At 40.5% G+C, this 23,836-nt stretch overlaps 1 protein-coding gene and 1 long non-coding RNA gene across 5 annotated transcripts in view; one reads left to right on the top strand and one right to left on the bottom strand.

Moving 5' to 3' along the window:
* Nucleotides 1–1,697: 1,697 nt before the first annotated feature.
* RNLS (renalase, FAD dependent amine oxidase) overlaps nt 1,698–23,836 on the bottom strand; it is a 32,027-nt gene continuing 9,888 nt past the window's right edge. The window contains exons 1-4 of one of the 3 annotated variants that reach the window (XM_085553852.1): nt 20,065–20,308; nt 12,040–12,213; nt 5,012–5,187; nt 1,698–2,031 (exon numbers count right to left, since the gene is read on the bottom strand). In XM_085553852.1, coding sequence (XP_085409978.1) covers nt 1,879–2,031; nt 5,012–5,187; nt 12,040–12,213; nt 20,065–20,131 — 570 coding nt within the window. In that variant the 5' untranslated portion in view covers nt 20,132–20,308 and the 3' untranslated portion in view covers nt 1,698–1,878. Of the gene's footprint in view, nt 2,032–5,011; nt 5,188–12,039; nt 12,214–20,064; nt 20,309–23,836 lie in introns of those variants that run through there. The other 2 variants (XM_015866205.3, XM_085553851.1) reach the window with 2 other exon arrangements.
* Nucleotides 12,210–14,589, top strand: LOC146759923 (uncharacterized). 2 transcript variants are annotated; one of them, XR_014948481.1, is made up of 3 exons: nt 12,210–13,581; nt 14,094–14,180; nt 14,260–14,589. It is a non-coding gene; the product is annotated as an uncharacterized LOC146759923 (long non-coding RNA). The 2 variants fall into 2 exon arrangements; XR_014948480.1 differs by having other exon boundaries at nt 14,286–14,589.

A 23,836-nucleotide genomic window follows, 5' to 3' on the forward strand; every position in this document is an offset into this window, starting at 1 on the left:
CAGTGAAAGAAGTCCTTCTCTGTGCACTAAGGCAGAGTTTGGATAGAGAACAACTTGGTTGGATAGAGCCGCATAAGCCATCAAATGCGTCCAGCAATGGTGCTCTCCACTGCCATGGTGGCAGCTTCTAAGGGAACTGACCACCCAGTGGGATACTGTTGTGTATGGTTCAACATTACAGAATAAATGTTTCTCCCTTGGGAACCTACTCCTGGGGTTTACTTGGATGGAAGCTGAAAAGCAAATGTAAAAAATGTGGCTAGTTCCACTGTTTTGCTTGTTTTTATCTAGGTTTTCCAACATGGCAATATCAATCTTTGCTTCAGCTTGGACTTCAGTTGCTTTTGAGCTAGACCAAAACTGTTCCTCAACAGGTTAGTGTATTCTAGAGCCATGTGGAATGGCTGCCTTTCTCCTTGGGAAACAGGAATTCAAGTGTTAATGTGGAAGACCTGTACACATACATGCTCACCATTCAGTGGTGGAAGCCTACAGGTTCAGAGCTGATTGAAGCAGACACAATAACGCTGAGTTATAAACTTGATTACTTCAGAAAAGAAGAGAAAAAAACCAAGGAATGCAGCTGGTGCTGTAATGTACCTTTCAAAGATGTTTTAAAAATAAACTTAAGTCTTAAAATTCTTGGTCACTTAACACACTCCATTAGAAATGGTCAAAAGCAGCATTAAACTGCCATGTTCAGTTGCATGTGAATGCAAGATGTCAGATTTTTGTGAAATTAGGGGATTTAAGGAAGAGGCAGAATTGTAGCTCTTTAATAGATGCGTGGTTAAAATCCTGCCTATGGAAAATAGTCTTTTTATTTATTTTTTTGCTTTATTGCTGTTGTACACAGAAGTGCTAAACTTGTGACATTTGATTTAGGAGAAAGGGCGAGGTAAATTCAGAGTTAGTATAAATGGTTTCTTGGTTAATTACTAAGCAATTTTAAAATTGATTTCCCAGAAACACTGCTTAGTAGCTTAGAAATACTTGAAACTGTGACAGGTAGTATTTTTGACATAGTTACACTTGCTCTCTATTATTTTAGGAGTTCAAGTCATATTCCCTGTTCATTCACTCACATCTGTATTTATATACTTCCCTAGACCTGCTTCTGCATTTCTACACTTGTTCTGCCAAAGAAAAGTATAGAGCTGTCTAGAAATCACCCTGCTTTCAAACAAACTGCTTGCTTTAAATCAGTTTTTATAGTGGTGGTGATTTAACTGCAAATGGGAAATGTCAGCACAGTTTTCTTATTAACATGCTATCATGGAATATGCTTCAGTTATTTCCCCTCCTTCTCTGCGTTTGCCAGAGAAAGCAGCTAAGCCACCTTCCACATTAGCTGCTGTTACCCTGACTGCTCCATCACCTCAAAGAAGGAAAAAGCTGTTCCTGGTGTTATAGCCACAATGCACCGGTCACTCCAACATGGCCAACAGTCTATTTTGGTGGCACAACATTTCCTGCAGCAGCGTCAATCTCTTTGTAATGAGCTCTTCCACCAGGGTTTCAGAAAACTGCAGACTAAGAAAGCAGGGTGGCAGAGATCTATGATGCCTTCTTCACATTTGTCCACACCAAGGAGACACGGTCAGACCTACAGCAGACCATCCAAGATGGAAAGCAAAGCTGCTAGAACTGAGTAGCTGTGACTAGAGATATCAAGTAAAGTAACCACTCAGCACAGATCCTAGTAAATTTATTTTAATTCCATTTCAGTAATTATTGCAATACACCAGTAAGTCTTCCTTTATTACTTTATTTTTTGCAAGATAGAAGCCAGTGGCTTTAATAGTAAACTAGAATTCAATCCATCATAAAAAAAATTAATCATAAATCTAGACTATGTTTAGCAGTGAACTGCAACAGTTATAAATGAGATCTCACAGTCTCTGCAAGACTCATGGCAGACTCTATGCAGCCATCAAAGTTGGAACAAGTAAATCCATCACCCCCACAGATCAGGAGAGGCTGAGTATGAAGAATCATCTGTCCTGGACAATTGGGCACTGCTTTTGTAACCTGAAAAAGAAAAGCATACAGGGAGATGGAAAAGAAAGTATCTTATTTACCTGAATTCAATGACAGAATGATCAGTACTACCTAGAAAAATGTTCTCCTATGAAATGCTCTTTCCATCCCAGAATTTAGGTTCTAATATTAACAATCAAATACTAAAATATTTATCTTGTGGAGTTAAATAATGAAATGGGACATGACAAAATATTATCCAGTAAGGAAGTTTTGTTCAGTGAAGAAATAATTGTACCTCTTTCTATCCCTGACTTGCCAAGCTATTCCACTCCTGGCAAGGATCTTGACCCAATGATCTCATGGCCTGAACACTCAGAAATCAATACAGAAACTCTGAAGGATTCAACTATTGTTGTCCATAGTTGTTGGCTTTATTTGCTTCCTTCATCATCTGAGAATACAGCTGAGGCAAAGCATTTAAATGTTAATAGAGCAAAGACATTTAATCCAAATAAACCAAATCATCTGCCCTCTGACTCACAAAGAGAGCAGGCATGGGAATTGTGCACCAACATCACTATGTGGGAAATCTGGCCAAGAACATGTGCTAGATCTTGTGATCTTACAAGATTTAAACACTGGATTGGAAAAGCCATTGGCTTTTTATGTTATCCCGCATATTCTCTTAAATTAGGATCACCGTGATGCCACACAATGACTTAATGGACAGAAGGAGAGCAACACAGCTCCAGAGGAAGCCAGTACATTCCAGAGTAGCACTGGTGTATGTCAGAACTGAGGTAAGGTAACAGGAACAGCAGTGGTAAGCATGATGGCACAAAAGTACCGGGTAGAAGGGAAAAGAATGAGACAACACAGTACAGCTTTATGATGTAGTTATGAGAGAAGAAATGTTGGAAGAGATATTCTTGTAAGAGGAATGACAAAACATGACCCACACGGATGAAATGCTGAAATAGAGGAAAAAGTATCAAGAGTGACACGGAGAGAGGAAAAAAAGCACAACAATGGAGCATAAACAGAGATCAAACCACAGAGATCTTAAGGCATGATATGAAGAACACAATTTTCTTTCCATATTCCCTTGGTTTTCTGCCTTGCGTTTGGTCCAAAGGTATGTTTTGGGTTCTTGTGTAGTAAACTGTTACTGAGCCCTGCTGTGCTAACGTCAGCTCTTGTGAACAAGATCTAGACCCAAGGCAACTTGCTTGAGGAGATTTTTCCAGTGACTCAGATGTAGCTCACCATTGTCAAGAAGGCCCACAGTTACCGAGCTGCCACAGAAGTCAATGCACTACCAAAAATAATTCTCACTACAGGCGTTCAAGGCCAGGCTGGATGTGGCTTTGGGCAGCCTGGTCTGCTGGTTGGCGACCCTGCCCATAGCAGGGGTTTGGAACTAGATGGTCACTGCAGTCCTTTTCAACCCAGGCCATTCTATGATTCTATTAAGACTTCAAGACTCAGCAGGAAAAACCCATGGTGAAGCTGATCTAATGTTGGCAACAGGTCTGCTTTAAGCAAAAGGCTGAATCAGAGACCTGAAGAGGTCCTTTCTGAGGTCCAGTTTCTATGATTCTGTTTCTTGCCAAAATCTCTTGCACATGTAAAGTGATTCTGTACAAGGGATGGTTTGGGAAACTGGTGGCTCTGAATGCTAATAGTATCTTATAATTAAAGCAGGGGATCCAGAATTGCATCTGTGCTGATCAGTAGTGTAAGTAGAAGTTTGGAATTTCTAATCCCTCATCCGCCATGGATAATTGTAATGTCTGCATTTTAATCCCAGGATTGTGTTTGGCCATGTGAAGGATGCTACAGACGGATTTAATTAACAAGCAGGATAAATCCTGTCTAAAAGAGTCAGGGGAAAGATGCACCCATCTTATCAGTCCCCCTTGCTTCTGTGACAACAGCTTATTATAACTGAAAGTAAAGAGAGCTTTATGAGAAAGGGGGGGTTCGGTTCCAGATATTTATGTAGTGATTATTTAATTTATGTAGTGATTATTTAATTTATGTAGTGATTACAGGGTGCCCACCTGGCAATAGACATCTCTTACTGAAGTAACTGACCTGACTTACGCTAACTTATTCACAATTACATATTTACATTCACCCCCTGAAACAACTGCATGTGTTAATGTCATTTTCATATGACAACACTATGTACTGGAAAGTGACTTGCAGACTACCAGTAACTAATTGACAGAAAAATAAACTCTGTCCTAACAAGACCAGGTTCTGGTCTCTGGATGCTGATCAAGGGGTACAAGCAGACTACACAGCAGCTATCTACAGTAACTTTTCCAGACTTCATAAAAGGAGAAATTTTTAGGGACTGCCTTAAGTAAATATTTTGCATTGACTTCCACATTCAATTTCACCGATGTAATTTAACTTAAGAGGCTTTGGGTAAACACGTAGATATACGCCAATCCTTGAGGAAATTGCCAACAATTTCCTTGGATTTCTAAGAGACATCTGCAAAATATGCACGTTTTACTACCCTTAGGTAGTTTACATTAAAATACTTTTTGCATAACATACCGTTAAATTGAAGCAGGCTGAATCAAGTAGTAACTATTAGTATATCCAAACACAAGAACTCTCACTATTCTGTGGTAGGGTGGGAGTTTTGCTAATAATGCCACATACTTCCAGAGGCAGAAGAGACAGACTTAGCTGTATTTTTAAATACCAACAAAATCTCAGTGCGGCATGTGGGATTTACTTCCTTCCTGTGTACTGCTGCTGTTCCTTCTTATGAGGATCATTGCATAACTTAACACTGAGCCAGGTCCTCTATGTGAAAACATGACTAGCAATGATCCAGCTATAGCTAGCCAGCCATAAACATTGCTCGTGTTTATGGAGGAGTGCACTATGGATATCAAATGGATATCATCTCCTGGCTCCGAGGATGAACACTGGGTTGCACAATGTCCTTCTTCCCTCTTTGCCTGTTCCCCAGTACCCTCCCAGCTGCCTGATTGACCTGGGTTACCTGTGAGTATCTCCACTTCTGACACTTGACACTAGCTGCTTTGGGCAGGGAGGGCACAAGGCTCTCTAGGTGGCTGAGAATCAGCTGCTGAACCTCAGCAGGGTCTGAATCCAAATGCTCTGTTCCAAATGTCACCGTTGTATGAACTACAACCGAGGGTCCGATTTCAGGAGAATCTGAAATGAAGAAGAAAGATGCTTCTAAAAGATTATTTGTTAACATTTGCATTCCCTCAGTACTGCCCATTGGGCTTCTCTCTAGCCTAGAATTAAATAAGTATCTGCAGCACCACCCTGTTCCTCCAGCTGGAGAAACATAAGAAACAATAATACAAGTTGTTTACAAGAGGTGCAGAAAAGAAATCAAGGCGTACTGCAACATTTGTAATGGTTTTCCTATTGCAATACCTCTACTTTTCTCCTAGAGGAGCCCCAAGGCAAAGGACAAAAGAAGGAAGAGCGCAGCATTACCGTGAAAAACATCTGCTTACTCTATAATTGGTTGCATACTGGCCATGCAACATTATCTACATAATTGACACAAGAATAAAACCAATATTTTACTTTTGTGGAGGAGAAAGGAAACAGAAGCCAGGGCAGGTTGGCTTGATAAATCGCTATCTTGATCTACACAAGTGAACACCAATGTGGGGTTGTCTACATACAGGTTTTGGAGACTGTAAAGCTACAGTACAACCTGTGTGTAGTGGAAATGCTCAGTCACAGCCTGAAACAGTGATTGAGCACGTGGTGGGAAGGCAGGGCCAACCCAGGGGAGCTCAGGTACATGGAATAAACCTGAGTGACTGGAAGGGGTGAAGCAAGGATTCATACCCTCCAAGATCTATTGAAGGGTTGGCAGTGGATGCAGTGCACACAGTGAATACAGTGGATATCTCTGGAGATCCCTTCCTACCTGTAAAAAACTGCTGAGATGGAACCAGACAGGAGGAAATGAGCGCAAGCTGCCACTTAGGACATAACGTCCCCATGCAAGTAAGATGGCCCTGGTGGTGGAATGTCTCCATTCTTGGGGACAGCTTTGTTTTTCCTGGACATGGTCCCAAGGAGCCTGGAGTGTTGTGGTGCTGGCCCTATCGCCCTGGTGTTTCCAGGTATCTCCAAGTGATTACATAACTGCATGGCCCTGCTCTGAGGCAAAACTAAGATCCTTCATCTTTCTACCAATAAATACAACACAAGTGCACAGGAACCGGGACAGCCAATGAGAGCATTTTCCTAGAATACTGGATTTCAAGGTTGAGTGATTTCCCTGTGCCCAGCAGATCCTTGTATGAGATTCTTCCTGTTGGGGCTGTTGCATTTTAAATGAACTGGATATACTTGCAGGAGAAAGGATTCTGCTATATTTCAGGCTGAATTCACCAGGTTGGTAGTTAAATTAAATGATTCCCTCTTGCTCCATTAACTAGAAACTCCCTCCTTTAGAAGCAGAAAGTCTTTTCAGGCTAAACCTCTGTTTGAACTAGCTAATTCCTAGAAAAATATTTCAGTTGCAGTAAATGAGCATTTTCTGACTAGATAATCCATGCAATAAGAGGGATTTGAATGCTTTCCAACCATAGAAACCAGCCTGGTGAAAATCTTTACATCTTCATTGTCACTGAGGATACACGAGGCTCTTCCTCTGAGAAGCCAAGACATTCCAGCTTTCAGAAGCAACCTAAACTTCATTCTCTGATAAATTTTCTGCTTATTTGCTGAACCCTGAGATCAGCATTAAGACATGTCAGGACCTAGACCAAGCACTCACAGCAAACATGAACCGATGGTTTTCACTTCAACTTGAAGGATCCTTTCACTCAGTCTCTTTCTTAAGTGGCTCAGTCAACTTCTACTCTTGAGAATGAGGAAAACATGGGGGAAAAAAGTCCACGATCTCTACCCAGAGTGGATGTGGGATGAAGGCAAGGCAGATCTGGTGATTAAGACTGTTGAGTGGAACTAGACCTAGTAGCAGAGACTCAACCAAAGAGGTCATCTTTCCTGAGCTCTGATGATCTGGCTGCCTGAGGGTAACCTTCAGTCTCACCTTCCTGATGTTTCCCATCCCCAGGGTGGTTTCACAAACTAGCACAGGCCATTACCTCTGTTCACATCAGGTTTTCCAAATGTCTGCAGAACTCATGGGAATGCCACTCAGTCTGTCCTTCCCACTTTGAGGTGGAAAACAGGTATTCTACATCTGTTGTCTGTACATATTGCCATGGACAGATAACCAAGTAGGGAAGCCTGTAAAGTACTTGCATATATATATTTAATTGTATGTGTGATTTGGCAAACTCTTCCACATAAACCCGGTAAAAAGGCTCATTAATAGACAACTAAGCATTTTATTACCATAAATACTCATTTCTTGCTGTGACTTGTTGTAGCCAATGATTCTTGGGCAGGGCCTACTTCTTCCAGATCTCTCATCTCTTCCATAGCATGTACAAAGCAAGTTTCAGGAAAACAGGCAGTTCAAGTTTTTAATTCCTCCTTAGAGCTACTCACAGCTTGGAGAGCTTCCAGAGACCACTGAGTCACAGCCTTCCAGTATTGAAATACTCAGACTGCAGGGATCAAATTTAGCCTCAAGACTTTTTCCTTTTTTTTTTCTCCTTCTACAAAAACATTGGCTAACAGATGAATTTAAAATAGATTTTTCCCTGAAAGCAATGGGGCCATCTCAGCCTCAATATCTTAAAGCTCTTACACCAGGTATGAATGACGGTTCAGCTGCTGCAGGAGCAAACCTGGTATTTTCTTCCCAGCATGTTCAGGTCAGGCTGCTGTAACGGTTAGTTTAAAAACTAAAAACTTGGCAGGGCTTCCCATGAGATTTTCATTTCCTTTACATGTGGCGAGATATGAGCTCTCTATGGCCGTGATGGTAGATGACAAAGCACCATGGGAGATGCAGCAAGCCAAGGAATACTCGGCAAAGTGTGGGTAATGATGTGAAGGCAAATGGAGGCAGCAAAAAGCTTTCATCTGCTCCCAGTTCTCTCTCTTCTCATCCCAGCTGCACAGCAATTAATCCAATCAGTTGATGTGGTGGAAAGGGTAGATCAGAGCTAGGATGAAACAGCAGAGTTGGCTGCCGCTTTTATACATACATCATTAGCCAGCAGCCACACTGCCAGTATTGGCAGTCCCCACTCCATCCATAGTCACTGAGGGATCCCATGAAAATTTGGGATCTTCTGCCTGGTGCTTTAGTCCTTCCAGCCCATGCAACTCCAAAGCTGCACTGATGTCATGCCAGCCCCTATCTAGAGTGCTGGCATTTTGACTTGTGCCCTACGTTCAACCTCTCCTTGGTGGCATATAGAAGATGCAGGCCTAAAAACGTAGGTTTTCTTTGTTTCAGTGTTTTCTTCATTTTTCCCTGAATTTCTTTTGCATCAATCAGAAATGAGAAGGACATGAGGACTTTCAAGACTCAGTATGCAACCATGTAAACAGAAAGGAACTGTATTACCCCATCCAGCCCCACATTCTGCCTGCAACAGTGGTGATGTCACAGCAGTGGCTACGTGCCCACCTTGGAGACCTTGAAGATGCCAAAGTTGCTATTTTATAAGGATGAGTAGACAGACTGAGCCAAGCTTTGACATGAAATCCATATTTAACAAAACCTTCCTTCCAGAGACATCTTTGCCAACACCATCTATTAGCCATGATCACTACCTACCTGAGTTATTCTGAGCAGCTTGCAGGGCCTAGGAGAGCAGTAGAAATGATGTGAACAATTAGGTCACTTCTCCCAAGTAACAAGTGATAGGACAAGAAGAAATTGCCTCAAGTTGTGCCATGGGAGGCTTAAGTTGGATATCAGGAAAAACTTTTTTAAAAGGATTGTGAAGCACTGGAACTGGCTGCCCAAAGAAGCAGTTAAGTCAGCAACCCCACAGGTATTTAAAAGACACACTGATGTGGAGATTAGGGACATGGTTTAGTGGTAGTCTTGGGAGTGCTGGATTAACAGCTGGGCCACAGACGTCTTTTCTAACTTAAATGACTTGATTCTATGATCAAACTGCAGCTGCACTATCAGTCTGAATAGCCCTTCTTAGTAAGTCTGAAACCAAATCCAAAGAAAGGGAAAAAGGATGAAAAGAAAGGAGGTGAAAAATATAAGTTAGAAATTGAAAAGCAACGATCGAAGTGCATTTTCCACATCCTAAAGGGTTACAGTGAAGACAGAGTCAAGTATTTATAGAAGTTCAAAGTGAAAGGACTTGAGAGAACGTATGCAGTATTAAGCCTGCTAGGACTATAACTGTCCAGAAAAAATGACGGGGCTAATAATACTCTGAAAAAGAGAAGAAAAAATAGAGCCAGCACTTTGGTTTGTGGCTCAGGAACATCTGGTGTCAGAAAGGTGACTTCTAGATTTGGATAAGACATTTAATGCAGAATATAAGATGGAAAAGTACAGTGTCCTGGGTGAAGCAAAGCTACTAGGACTAGAAGCAATGCCGCACCATTACAATAATAAGACTTATGACCATTCCTTGCACACATTCTTTACAGCAGCACAGTGGCAATATGAACAGCCTATGTTGCCAAGTCCTCCTACAGAGACCTTACTCTGCCCTGATAAGCCTATAGTACTCAGTTCACCATGGTAAGCCCAAGTGTGAACTCTGCTCCCATGGTGGCCACATCCTCCTTATCTTAGTCTAAGGGAAGGAAGGGAATAAGCAGTTTGAGTGTTTGAAGAGCCAAAAAACCCAGAAACATCCCAATAAAAGTAAAGCCTCTTCTCAGAGAAAGCCCAGTGTGAAGTGTCTGCCCACTGAAGACTTCTCTCTTGGAAAATGCAAAAGCTGCTTTTGCACTGTACAGTTGGTGAATCTATGCTAAAGTCAGGGTTCAGAGTCCCTAGACCAAAAAGAAATCATAGAGATTTAAACAGTGCAATTAGCTTCATCCCTAAACCCTAAATAGCTCTTTGACTCTTTCATTTTCCTAAGAATTCATATTTTGGTACTGAGAAGATAAAGGAATCTTTATTTCAAAATTAAAAAAAGATATTCAAATTACACTGATCTTGAAAACCTGCAAAATAAATCTTCCCTCTATATTATGTAACCTCACAGTCCTCACGCAAAAGAAGAGCAATGCTTTGATTTTTGTGTGTCATCTATCTTTAGTCCTCTGAAATACAAAGAACTGCAAATACTGCAGTATTACAGAAATGAGGTTTCAAATACTGAAGAATTCCCACTGTCCCCCCCAACTGGTTATAAATACTGATGGGGTGTTTAAGGCAGCCAATCAGGCAAATATTTAATATTCATACATAGTGCACAGGGAATTCAACATACATATTTTGTAGGCTCTTCCTTATGTAACTTTTGAGCATACTACCTCTACAGATGGAGATGTACCTTGCTGCAACACTGCAGGTGGGAAAGTTGTCCTCATGGCAGCATGCTGCCCTAGGAGCAAAGGCTGATAATTCTGGAGAGTTATAGACAGACCTGCTTCTCTGTCCTGCCATTTCTAATTTGTCCTAACAAACTGATCCTGCAGTGCTGAGAACATACACCCGATAAACACTGCAGCCACATCTGATGGGCAGAAAAGCAAATTTTTCTGTTAAGACTGAAGAAATGAAGAAGGGATGCAGGCAAGTACTTAAGAAATACATGCCACTGCATACAATATATATAGGAGAGTGTATGCAGCCTAGAGGAGAGGAGGTGGAAACAGCATTCAAGTTCACCAAGAAAGACAGTACAGCTATGGCATACGATTGATTGTTTATATATCACAAGGAGGGCCTTATGGGACAGAAATCATCTTCAGTTGCTGGAAAAAAACCTACTTGCATTAACAGATCTCTCTCATGATAGGAAACCTCAGTGAGAAAGGTACGTGTCAACATGGATGTTCTAGTAGTTTCTAGGCAGCTGTTAACAATATGCCCCCAACAAATACTTTGCTTTCTATTTGGATTAATTTCCTTTGGAATTACCAAAGATAATTTGATTATTGTTACAAATTCAGCGCTGTCAGCACTTTGAACCCACATGAGCGATCAGACAAGGAAAGGATGGGTGAGCTCCTCACTTGGGCTGCGTCTACTGCACAATCAGAATCAGGTGGCTGGGAGAACAACACCAGTAGGTGCTATTAACCACCAGGCAGTTACCCTTAAACACAGAAGCAGAGATGTTATCTTGCATGCAGGAAACCCTCCAGATGCACTTTGTCAGCAACAAGAAGACAATGCCAGAGGAAAAAAAAGAAAAAATCTTATCTAGAGTAACCTAGAATATCTTATACTCTAACTTATGTACTCGCTATTGGCCCTTGCAGGAAAAAGGAATTTTCAATTCCTAACTTACTTGATGAAGCTCAACTGCTGGCTGCTTGAGATACCCTATGCCAATATACTTCCCAGACTGCTTGGTATATGGAATATGTTTAATAAATAAAACATTGAGCTATTTCATGAATAGCTCTTCCAGAAAGACATGAGAAGTGTCTACCTTGTGGGATGTTCTCCAGACTTTACTGAACAGCTGTACAACACGCAGCCATTTGAAGGATTTTTCCATGATTATGAAAGCAAACTAGCTAACTCTAAATTAGACTAGGCAGCCTCAATTATATAACTTGTTACTACTTCCAAGCATAGTTAGTGGAAAGTACAGGAATCGTAAAGTAACGGATGACAGGAGATAAATTGGCATGGTTATGAATCAATGTTTAAACAAAGGAACTCCAACACTTTCTTGGAATAGCAACATTTTGATGTTTCAAATCCCCTGACACTGGTTTCATAAATGCAGTAATGTAAACCATGTGCTGGGTGGTGATTTTCTGAGGACCTTCCCGCTTTCATTGTGTATTTTATTGCAGGCTAAATGTGACATTAAATGCTATCTACCATGGCTTAGAGTTAAATACTTGCTCTGTTCAGAACAGCAACACTCAATTAAACAGCATTTTTCATGATCTACACCCTCTATTGTCACTGTGTTTAAGGGAAATAATGGGAGCACTGACCTATATTGCGTTTCTTATTATCAATGGAGATGAAGCGTATGCAGGGATTATCGGTGATGTACTTTGCAGCCCAGGGGACATCAATCCGTGCACCGACTTCATAAAAAAGTCCCAGAGCATAGCGGGAGGAGTAGCGTGCTGATTCCAGTTGCTGCTTTTGCCTTTCATTAATTACTGTGGGGAAAAGAAGAAAAGAAAAAAGAATAAACAAACAGACATTTCAGACTGTCCCTTTTCTCTCAGAACATTAAATGTATGAATTCTGTGGTTAAGCTGATTACTCCTTCCTGAAAACAATCAGTCTGCTAAAACTAAGAATCGAACACCAACCCTAGTGCTTTGTAATATTTTTTTCTGGGGCACCTCTTCATGAAGTTTTAATGGCACATTATGTGGAGTACGTCCTTCACATGCAACCTTCCCCATCTGCGGGTCATTTATCTTCTAGATAAAGTTGGGAAACTTTGATGCTGTGCCAATGTGATAGTCCAGTACCCAAGCTACAAATCAAACCTCCATGCTTGGTGTGGTATCGAGGGACTCCTGAGTCCCAGTTCAGCCACACTGGCAGAATGGTTTGCTCCAGGACACGCAGCTGAGAGCATATTCAATCACACTGAAAAGTCCTTACAAAAACTGCCACTAAACTCAGAGCCAGCTTAAAGACCCATTCCCATTGCAGCTGGTGTGCTCACCTCTCAAAAGCTTTAAGGCTGCCCATGTCTGGACTCTATTTAATACTATAAGAGACATGTCAGGACTCAGGACCCCCTAGTTTTTCCCAGCCTACATCATCTGCTCAGAAGCAGCTTACCCCAGCAGAAACATTGTGAGACTTCACAGATTCAAGACAGGGGACATCTAATCTGCATTATGCATTGGAGGAACAGTGTTCGCACTCCACAAGCTGCTCCATGCAAAAAGAGGCCCAGAAAAGACCATCAGCACACAAAAAAGCTTTACATACATCAGACAATAAGTGGGTAATGGTGTCATTCCCAAATCCACACAGAACTGCTGTCAGCTTCCAGATGTGACCTCAGAGGGCTGTTCTAACTCAGGCTCCTGGCTGTTTTCCCCCACTTCATCACAGCTCTACAAAGCCATTTCTTCTCACTTGACCCAAAGCGTGTACTGGTTGAGGAACCAGGTGACTCCCATCTGTGACAAGAAGGAGATTAAGCACTCACATGGGGCTTGCTGGAGAACTGCCCCAGAGAAAATGATGCCAACATGATGGGACCTTGAGCACCACACCTTAATGGAAATGTTCCCTGCTCCACTCTCAAGCTATGAATTTAACAGTACAGGCCCTCAGTGCCAGTATCTGGGAGCTGTCTGGGGGATTCTTCATTTCCAAGTCCAAACAGTGATGCTATCAAATTCAGTAACACTTTGTGCCAGTTCTCAAATACAGATCACAGGACAGCAGGAACAGATGTGTCCAGAAATTCCCATTCTCACGCTTCCCTCTCCTCAGCCAGCATTACAAGACATGAGAACACAGCCTTGCTGTCCACCCTTGGGTGTCACTTCATCCAGGTAGGGACTCTGAACAGTGGGATTTTGAGGAGTCTGTCACCACTGGACCCCTTTCATTATAAGTAGTCATAATGTATCTACATTTTCTTGCCATGCCTCAAAAGAAAATTAAAATCCTACACATGAGCTATAAAATATATTATAAAATAAAATCCTATAAAGCTGTAATATCACATCTAAACCATCACTTTTTCTAGGTTACTCAGACAATTATTTATAAAATATTTATTATCTTGATCTAAAGACATGAATACAACCTTCATTTTGAATTTCCATGCTTTGATTGATTTAAATGAAAAACAGAATGTTGTTTTAATGTTGTGTATGAAACCATAAAATTATTAATTTTTTCCATTCTGACAAAAATGGCTAAGATGATTTTAATAACATTTTGGGTAAAAAAAAACAACAACAAAACCAAACAGCTTTCAGATCACAGAATTGCCCAGCATACAAAAGCCAGCCATAGTGATATTTTTAAAGAAATGCATAAAGACACAAAAATCCTACAGTTTCCACTGGAAGACTCAGCTTCAGCTGCACTGGGAATACCACTGAAGTAAGCGTCCCCTGGAGATTCCATCACATCAAAGCAAGGGGTATGTATACTTTATTTGCTGTTTCTCCAGACACTGACAGAAGAGTGGGTTACTTATCTCTCACACCCCATAAATACAGCCAGGGTCTTTTATCTGCTGTTCCAGGACTTTACTGTCACCTCGCTGCCTCACTCACACTGTGGGAAGGAGAGGACCTTGAGATCCCCTTTGGCCAACAAGAGGAGGACCAAGGCTTCAGCTGGCAAGCAGGGAGTGCAGGCATCGTACCACACAAGAGTACAGCAGTGAGCCTGGCCAGCAAGCAGAGGAGGGGTTGAAAAGTGCTCCTTTAACTGCAAAAGAAAGGAAACACCTGAACCATTCACCAGCAGGGGCTCTGGTGAGGACTGGATTCACAACTGCACTTGTGAGCAAGCAGAGATGGGAATGAGGAACAACAGGAGGACAAAGGATTTAAGTCAGTTCACACACAGCTTTGTGTACCTGTTGCTGTAGGTCACAGCTGCTGAGAATAGTGCAAACCATAGGGAAAAGAAGATCATAAAATGTGAGATGCAGTTAAAAAAAAATGTTTTAGAAAGGTCTGCCATCCCTAATTCAGTACTTTCAAAAACTAGATTGTTCTCTTTCCATGAGTCCCCACATGGTTCCAGAACACAGCTGGGATGCCTGTATTGATCTCTTGTGGGATAAGCACACAGGGAATAGCAGGCAAACTCTAATACATCTTTAGCTTAATATCTTTAAGTGGCTCGTGATCATCTCTACTCAAAAAAAAATTTAAAAGGGAACTCTGTGGTTAAACGGTAACAAATCTATTTTTAGCCTGGGTACCACGTTAATAGATTTGAATAGCAGCACAGGCAGCTGAGCTAAATACATGGAGACACCGCTTATTTTCACAGCTGGCCAACTGCTGCTACCACTGCTCTGTTTGGGACATCAGTTATTCAGAATGGTATATTACCTGAAGCCTTCCAGGATGTTTTTCTAAGAAGTCTTGTTAAGCTCGTACACGGATTTCCTGAGCATGAAGCTGTTGCTCCAAGGTGTCTAGACCCATGGTGAAAAAGGACAGATGTCCCAGGCAGTCCCCTGCTGCATGGCCATTAGAGCTGACACTGCGCCATGACTCTGGCTCTCTGCCACCGCCATGACCATTTCAAGACACAGGCTGTTCCTGCTTCTGCGTTTGCGTAGGAGGGAGCAGAGGTTATGAGAACGAGTGGGCTTGTAAGCTCAGCTTCCTTATCAAACTGCTTGAGATTTTAAAACACGCAGCCAAACAGTTAAACAGAACTGTGCATGTATTTGCGCTGAAATACTCACTGAACACTTCTACATAGTTTGCCTTTTCTTGTTAGGCTCTGCCTGAATAACGCTGTTTGGTTACAGTGCAGTGCTTAGTCTCGCATGCACGTCATGTCTAGTCTCAGGAGAACTTAAATAATTATTTCAAATCATTGTAGTGCTGACTGACTTGACAGAAAGTCACTTTATCTGAAGTTTATAGCACATGAAAAAAACTCAAATGTGTATTTAGAATAACAATTAAGCAGAAAGAAAAAAAATGCACAATAAAGATATAGATTTTTGAGGTTTCTAATGATTTTGCGAAGAACTAAACTTGAATATATGCCCTCTAGCTGCACTAACCAAGATGACTACCAATCCAGTCATTACTAAACTAAATTAAACTAGTTAGTTTAGTCATTAAACTAAAATCTCCATCAATTTGCACAATAAACATTTACACATTTCCTACAGCACTGTACATTGTCAACTGTTGCTACAAGGAGTGAAACAGAACCGCCCCATTTTTAGAGGGCTGGTAGCAGGGTAAAAGGCCACATGTACAGCCTTTGACCTGATCCCCACATTACAAAGAACAGGATATGAAATTCATAAACAAGTAAAACTGAAGGAGGAGACGATAGCGGAGTTTCACAGTCTGAGCTCTCCTTAAGATCACATTGCCACCCACTCAGGGAATGAAAGCCAGTTCTGTCATGGTTTGAGATGCACATCTTTTAGCTGGGAAGCTTGTTTGCCCTAAGATGAGCCAGAAGAGAAGACGACTTGTGTTGCTGAAGAAGTAACTTCTGCTATGGCAGAAAAATAACTACCTGTATGGAGCCAGGAAGACATACTGACTCCTTCCAAAAAGGAACCTGAGTACTAAGGATTGGCCAAGAGATTTGGGATTTACTTGGAAATTTGGTACACCTGCAAATAGTTCCAGGAAATCATGCAATGAAGGCCAAATAAAATGCATGTAACACATACACACATATTGTACATCTGTATATAATACGTATTATCTACCTATATTTCACAAATGCACACTGCAGCTTCTATTTTGTAGGCATTTGCAGGTAATAACAATTGACAAAGATATTTCAATTTAAATAAGTAATGGAAAAAATGCTTTCAGGCTTTAATTACTAAGGAAGGATTCAGCAAGCCACTAGAAATCTTTGCCTATGTGAAAAAATTAACTTCTTTTGCTTTCCTTTTCAAGTAGACAAGCATGCTTAGTTTATTATCAGGAAGAAGTAAAAGGGGAGAGTATAGGTAGAGTTAATAATAACAATATAAAATATATTCTATAAAATAGAAGGGATTGCAATCAAAAAAGTCAGAAAGTTTCAAGAATCCATATCCCGAGATGTAGCTAGATAACACTTGAACAGCACTTGAGTGATGCTCTTACACACTTCCTTATCACGTCATGAAAACCAGTATATAACTTAGAGCTTATTATTTACAATATTGTGTAGAAAGCATTTTTAAACAAATCTAATCCATTTGTTTTTGTTTCAGAAACATTCAAGCAACTTTGAAAGACAACACAAATCCAGTTGCAGGGGAGGAAGAGTCCACAGGACAATGGGAAACACCAAGACTTCCCAACCACCTGCCTGAACAGACATCTGCACTACCACCCCACATCTTTCAGAACTCATTACACCTTCCCTAGACTATCCACTTTCTTTTTATCTCTCACCAAGTTCCAGTGCCTTCATTCAGTATTACCCACCAGAACTGTGAAATACACACTAATCCCCCCACACACAAGCAAAAAGACTCAGGATATGAAATGCTACTTCAAGCTACACATGAGGCTTACATTTACTTTGTATTTTAATCACATAACACTGTGGTTGTATATTTCTTTCTGGTTTTTGTTTTGCTCCTACTTCTTTTCCTGCAACTGAATTCATTACAGATTTCATGGGGCTTCCCTCCCAGAATTCTAATACAGCAAAGACTGAAAAGTTGAAACCGTTTTATACTTTACTATTTTTAGAAGCATATTTGAATTCTTATGTGCATATTTTTGTAACTACAAGGACGAGGAAGTGGAGGAAAACATACTTTCTGATATATTTCAGCACAGCAATATTCAAATCTAATGCAGGGGGGTGGAAAGGGAAAGGAGAAAGAAGGGAATAAACTGTAACTGAATAAATGAATGTAAGGGAAAGGAGTAAAAGAAATGAGAATCAAAGCACCAGGCAGTAAGCATAGGAGGACAACATATATTTACAAGGCAAAAGGGAAGGAGGAAAAGATTATGTAACACATGGCAGAGATGATAGATTTACAAAGTATAAAAGTTTAAGATGGTCACTTTTCAAGAAAGTAAAGGATGAATGGAGAAAAATGTGAACTGGGAAACAGAACTAAATTAAGACAGAGGTGGCCAGAGTGAAGGCTCACAACTAAGATTAACAGATACTTTTGTGCACTTCCATAGCAGATGTTCTGTCTCCCTAAATTTAGACAAGACAATGGGATGAGTTCTTTTACTGAATTGGCAGGGTACTTTATTTTCAATTACGTGGTTTAATAATTAAAGTTGCCTTGGCTGGTACTGTATGTCTGAAAGCTTCTACGACATTCTGCTACCTTTGCTCTGGGTGCTGTGGTTACTGGAGATACTGCTTAAGATAAAACCATTTTTTTCTACTTTCTCATTCATCTGTGCAATATTTTGCAGCAGAAACCAGTTTCAGGGGCTGTGTACTTTCATCAGGTCCCAGTCAAAGTCACACAAAGAGGCAGGCTCTTCTGTTCTTCAAGTTTTCATACTAACATTTAAACAAATATTTTATATTGATGTAAGAGATACAAAAATGCGCTGATGGAATAAATCTAGTTTGATGGACACTGTTGCAGGTATCCTAGAAAGTTAGTAAGCAGAGACAATTTACTACTGTCTACAGCTTAACATTTGATAATAAAATATAGATAAAAGAGGAAAAAAAGATCTTCTCTCCATCTCTGAAAATCATGGCAAGCCTCAGGCTCTAGGACACACTGTCCAAACTTAAAAATCTGTTTAAAGATTTCCATTGTAACTCATTAGAAGAGTTATCTGGAGAACTGCTTTTCTTCTCCCAATGAATATGAGTGGTGATTACTCTTATAAAGCACAAGGCCATGCCGGAACAGATCTCTCTCTCATAAAATACATTTGAAAAGTTATTGTATTCTGTAACGGAATGGGTAGCACCACTTCCAATCACAAACAGGTTTTGACTTCATTCCACATTTGCACAAAATAATAAGAAATGCTAAGAGAATAAACAAATAAGCCTGCACAATCAGTCAGGCCCATCAGCAGATACAGTGGTAAAATAGACTAAAAGTGTAATGAATGCAGGAATATTATTGTCCAAAGACAATCAAAAGGTTGGGTGGATTCATGCAGAGGGAGCACATAGACCCTGTTCTCACAAGGATTGGGAATCCAGAGGAGGAACACAAAGGAATTTTCTGCACTGGCCTCTGTAGCTGCACCTTCAAACAAACAGGAGATCTGAAGGATAAAGTGCTGCTCCCTCACTCTCTTGCCCTACTGGGTATCAGTCCATACAGCTTACATAAGATAATACGACACTATGACTTCCCCATTCAAAACAAGTGACTTAGTATCTCAGCTAGAAAAGGGATGCTCTATTATATCTCTCAACTATTCTTGTTCTTCATACTGTACACAGCTTGACAGAGGAAACACTGTACTCCATTACTGATTAGACAAAAGGGTATAGGGATTAAATAGCTGTTATTATTTTCCAAACAGCCATCAAGAGCAGCTACCAAACAGAATCTTTTAAAAGAAGAGTGACTGCCAGGTGTTAGTGAAAAAATCATTAGAGCAAAATCATTTACATTGCAAAGAACTGTGGCAATAAGCACTGCTTTGTTGGAAAAGATGATACCAATCATTTCCTGGATAACATTTTACTCTGACCTTTTATTATGTGTTGTATCGCTATTAATTCATACCCAATAAGGGAAAAAGCCTGGAAACGTCCAAAATCACACACTGAAAGCTGAATAAAATGGCCACTACATCTTAAAGTTACTGTTTTTGAGTGAGATCACTTCCACATCCCTGGACTGAAACAAGAGAGATGATTGAACAGCAGCTCACATCACCAGCAGGGGTTTGAAACCATGGATATCCACAGGTGTCTCACAACACCGAGGAACCACGGCTGTCTGTGAAATGAAAAACTACCTTTAAAGCAGACTTTCAGGTCTGAGATTTGATAGAACTTTGGCTCAATCTGCTGCCTCATTCACAATGAATTATGCTCTAGTGTCAATAGTGTTTATGTCTTGTTACATTTTAATAAAAGGTTTAATGTTGGCCTCATTGAAGTCACAGGAAATTTCTAAATCGCTAATTTAGAAATTAGCAATTTCTGAATGGCTTTAGAACTCACATTTTACCTAAAATAGATCAATGAATCAACTGCTCTGCAGAAAAACTGAGGTTGCTGGAATGACACTTCATGACAGTAGTTCATCAGATGCTGATAAAACAGATCAAATCAGACAAAGCCAGATAAATACAAAAATAACATTAATATTTTTCTATCAAAGTGGTTAGGATCATGCGCATACTTACTTCCAACAGTGCTGCACACTGACTCCTGCCCCAAGTAGGAATGTTCCCAGCACGCAGCACCTCCCATCTTCTTCCAGCCCTCATTTCAGCATGAACACCATGCGTCTAGGTCTAATCCCACAGCTCTTTATCCTGAGGCAAACAGGATTCTTTCCCAGTTAATTTCAAAATAACTCATCTGTCTCTTGGGAAACTGCTGCATCATCACACCAGCAACTCCAGCCACAGCCTCGACACCACCACAAAGCTGCAGAAAACTTCTGCCTCTGGGTTTAAGTAGTGTAAGCGAGCTGCTCCAAGTAGGACAGAGGCGGGATGCTGAAGGCTGTCTGAGCAGATAATGCCTTTGGATACAGGTAATTTTGTTATGTTTTTCCAGGTGAATTCTACTCTTAGTTCCTACAATTGTCATCTGTGCTTCAGCAAACATCCCCACTGCTAATTTCCTTTTGTAGTTGGTCTTCTTAAAAAAATTTTAAGGAAACACTGGACAACAGATATTTTGTGACAAGAAAACCAGCCATAGAAAGGATACCTTAAGCATTCAGGTTATTCAGTGAAACAATGACAGAGCTGGCACACGCAACAAGCCCTGTTCAGGAATATATGGAGACATGGAATTGAAATGTCTTCAAATGAACAGTGCCAAGAAATAAGTTAAGCATGCTGCAACTGTGTAAGTCTGGGAATCAAACCTTTGATACAGAGCTTCTGACTCTGGAAGACAAGTCTAACAAGAACAAACAGTTAGCTAAATCTAGACTCACAAAATGGCCTGACATTCGTAACAGTGAGAGAAACAAAGCATTCAGAGGAAAGGAATGGAAGCACTCACACTCTTCCCAAAAGCCAAAAATCAAAAACCAGAGCAAATCCCTCTAATGTACCAAGCATCACTTGGGTCATTCAATACTTAAGATGTTTATGCCAAGACTGGGTATTTCTTTCCCCATTGGCACTGATTATAACAGTCTTATGGCCTGCAGGGGACTGTTTTATCTGGTCATGGTGGTCCTTCTGGGCTTTCTAATCCATAATCTAATTTTCAATCACAGAACTGGACTGCTATGTGTTCTCGGTTCCATCCTCGGAAGTGTCATGCGGTGCAGGATGTGGTAAATGAACACACATAGCACTCATTTTTAAAGCTGGCTGTGATGAGATAGGGAGGAAAGACTATTTGCGGGTGGTTTAAATGAACATACTATATTTAACTCTTGGCATTCATCAGATGACACAGCAAGAGACACATAATAAAGATCAAACCATTAAGATTTACCAAGAAAATACAGTAATCCTATTTGTTTGGAAGGAGTAAAGATGAGTGGGAGCTCCTTTACTTGCATATCAGCCAGACCAACAACAAATAGCTCAATGAGGTCAGATTGCAATATTACAGCAAAGACTTGACTAGTATGCGTGCATATTACTTAAAAGTTCAAACAGTCACATAGATTTTTAACAAACCAAAAACACACATTATGTCCTTATTACTATTCAGTTCTTAGAGCAGCAGCTTAGCACACAGGAATAAAAACCAAAACTATTTTATACAGTCCCATGTCTCTTTCCGCATAACAGATTTAAACACTGTGTAGCTCTATAACCAGACAAAAATTCCCACTCTTTCTCATTCAATCTGAGATTCCCGTAGACTCTGAGAAATGAAACCCCAAAACTATGCAAATCACTCCCCAAAACATACACCTGTCTGTCTCAGAAAAGAAAAATGAAAGTAATTATTTGCTGCAGTTTAAATTGCACGTAATTATTTTCTCTCACATGAGTTAGCACAAGAGGAACAGAAGTCTGCCTACTTTGTGGTTAAGTTGCAATGCATTTAGCAAACTTATACAGCTCCTGCAGTAGATTTAAGACTCTTGAGTTTTATTCAAGTTAAATTAGAAATTCCACAGTTTTGAAGAAACTAATAATTCCACAAGACAGAGAAGTGCAAATGTAGCTCTTTAACCACCCTAAAAAAAAGCCTATTGAAAACAAATCCTTTGCTCTGTAATTACAATGGAAAAGGACCATCAAAATGCAATACCAAATGCCATCACTTCATCTGGATGTCTGACAGAACGAAACAGGGCTGAGTAGGAGTTAATACTGGCTTCCTCCAATGCCCCTCCTTGCATTGCCACTTCCAGCTCCACCACCAGCTGCAGCACCACCTTCTCTGGATGCGCAGGGCCACCGACAAAGAAGAGTCCATAGAAACACACATCATATACTCTTAAAAACTGTGCAAACTTAACGTACCCCTGAAGGTCGTGCACATCAACCAGACTTTCTCCAAGTCTTTCCATGTGTGGTGCTGTCATAGATGCAGTCTACAGAATGAGTCTGCTAGGCTGGACCAGATCACTGAACACAAAAACATGTTGATGAATACGTTAAAATAGGTTTTCTCTGAACTGGCCAGCAGACCTCATTTTGCAGGGGTCATTTCTGCTCCTGTGGTGTCCAACAGCCCAAACTGCAAACCTCAGCAGTCAACTTTCTATTGAAACTATGCACAGATCTTATCAAGGTCCAAGGAAGGTCTGAAGGCATAGAGAGAAAGCAGAGGTGTCTGCTCGCATGCTCAGGCATAACAACTGCTGCAGCACTGCCCCATTCCTGTGCTGTAAGCAAACTGTCACATTAGCCATCTGAGCTGGACATCAGACCCCTTCATTCATCCTGAAAATACTTAGAATTCTAAGTTAAAAAATATCTAGCAAACATCTTCAAATTTTGCCTAAGATTTGTAATGCTAATAAAATCGATGACTCATGATTTATAGCTTCATTAAGTGAAACTGCTGACATCAAATCATTGACAGTGGTGAGCTGGCACGATAATTATGCCCATTTATTGTTAGCTAGCCAACTGCCTCCCAGAAATAGAACAAGAGATACAAGGTCTAATTAGAAATGCCTGAATTACCAGGATTCCTATAGGAGAAAAACTGATAAGAACTCAGCAGAAGGTTTCAGTTCCAAAGTAGTAATCCTAGTAAAATATTCTCTGTGCAGAATTAAAACCCCAACTTAAACACAGGCCCCATGAAAAACTTATTACCTGCAAGTTTCATCCTTTGATTTACAGCTAATTCTTTCAGTTCTGTGAGATGATGTTTTAAGTGCCCTATAATGAAAGCACATCTTGCAAATGACCACAGTCACCAGAAATTTGTAAAGAGAAGATAAATCTTACAAAATGCACTGAGAGTTTTTGATGTACGATCCAGTTTACACCTTAATGGGTAATGAACAGTTAATTAACCCACATTTCTAAAAACACCTGAAAGTCAGGGCAGGAGAGATTACACATAACCATATATTATGAAAACACATACTGTATCAGTGCAGTACTGGTTTATTTCCTTCTTTGTTAGAAAGGATCTTACAGTAAAGAATTGTACCTGAAATTGGAGCCTGAATCTAAGAGGTCAGCAGAAGTCCAAACCAATTCCTTTAGCAATCACCTTGTGTCCCTTTCTGTTGCAGCTGAACGGGAAGGACTGGTGGGTCCCTTTACTGCAAACCTGCATTGCCTTGTTTTAAAAAGCTTAAGCATCTCCACTATGGAATCTTTTGCATGAAAGACGCTGAATTTAATCTTCCTAAAAAGTTATTTTCCCAGCACTCCTAGCCAAGAGTCCCCATCCATTTTTTTTAGATGAGCTACTGCCATCTGAGCATTACAAAGGCCTTCTAATGTCTCCCTCTCTAGCCTTCGTTTCCCAGATATTAGAAAGGATCTCAGACTTTCCCAGACAACA

This window comes from Coturnix japonica, chromosome 8 (genome assembly GCF_054131305.1).
Source record: "Coturnix japonica strain WE chromosome 8, WE-NBRP24, whole genome shotgun sequence".
In the NCBI taxonomy this organism is placed as follows: domain Eukaryota; kingdom Metazoa; phylum Chordata; class Aves; order Galliformes; family Phasianidae; genus Coturnix; species Coturnix japonica.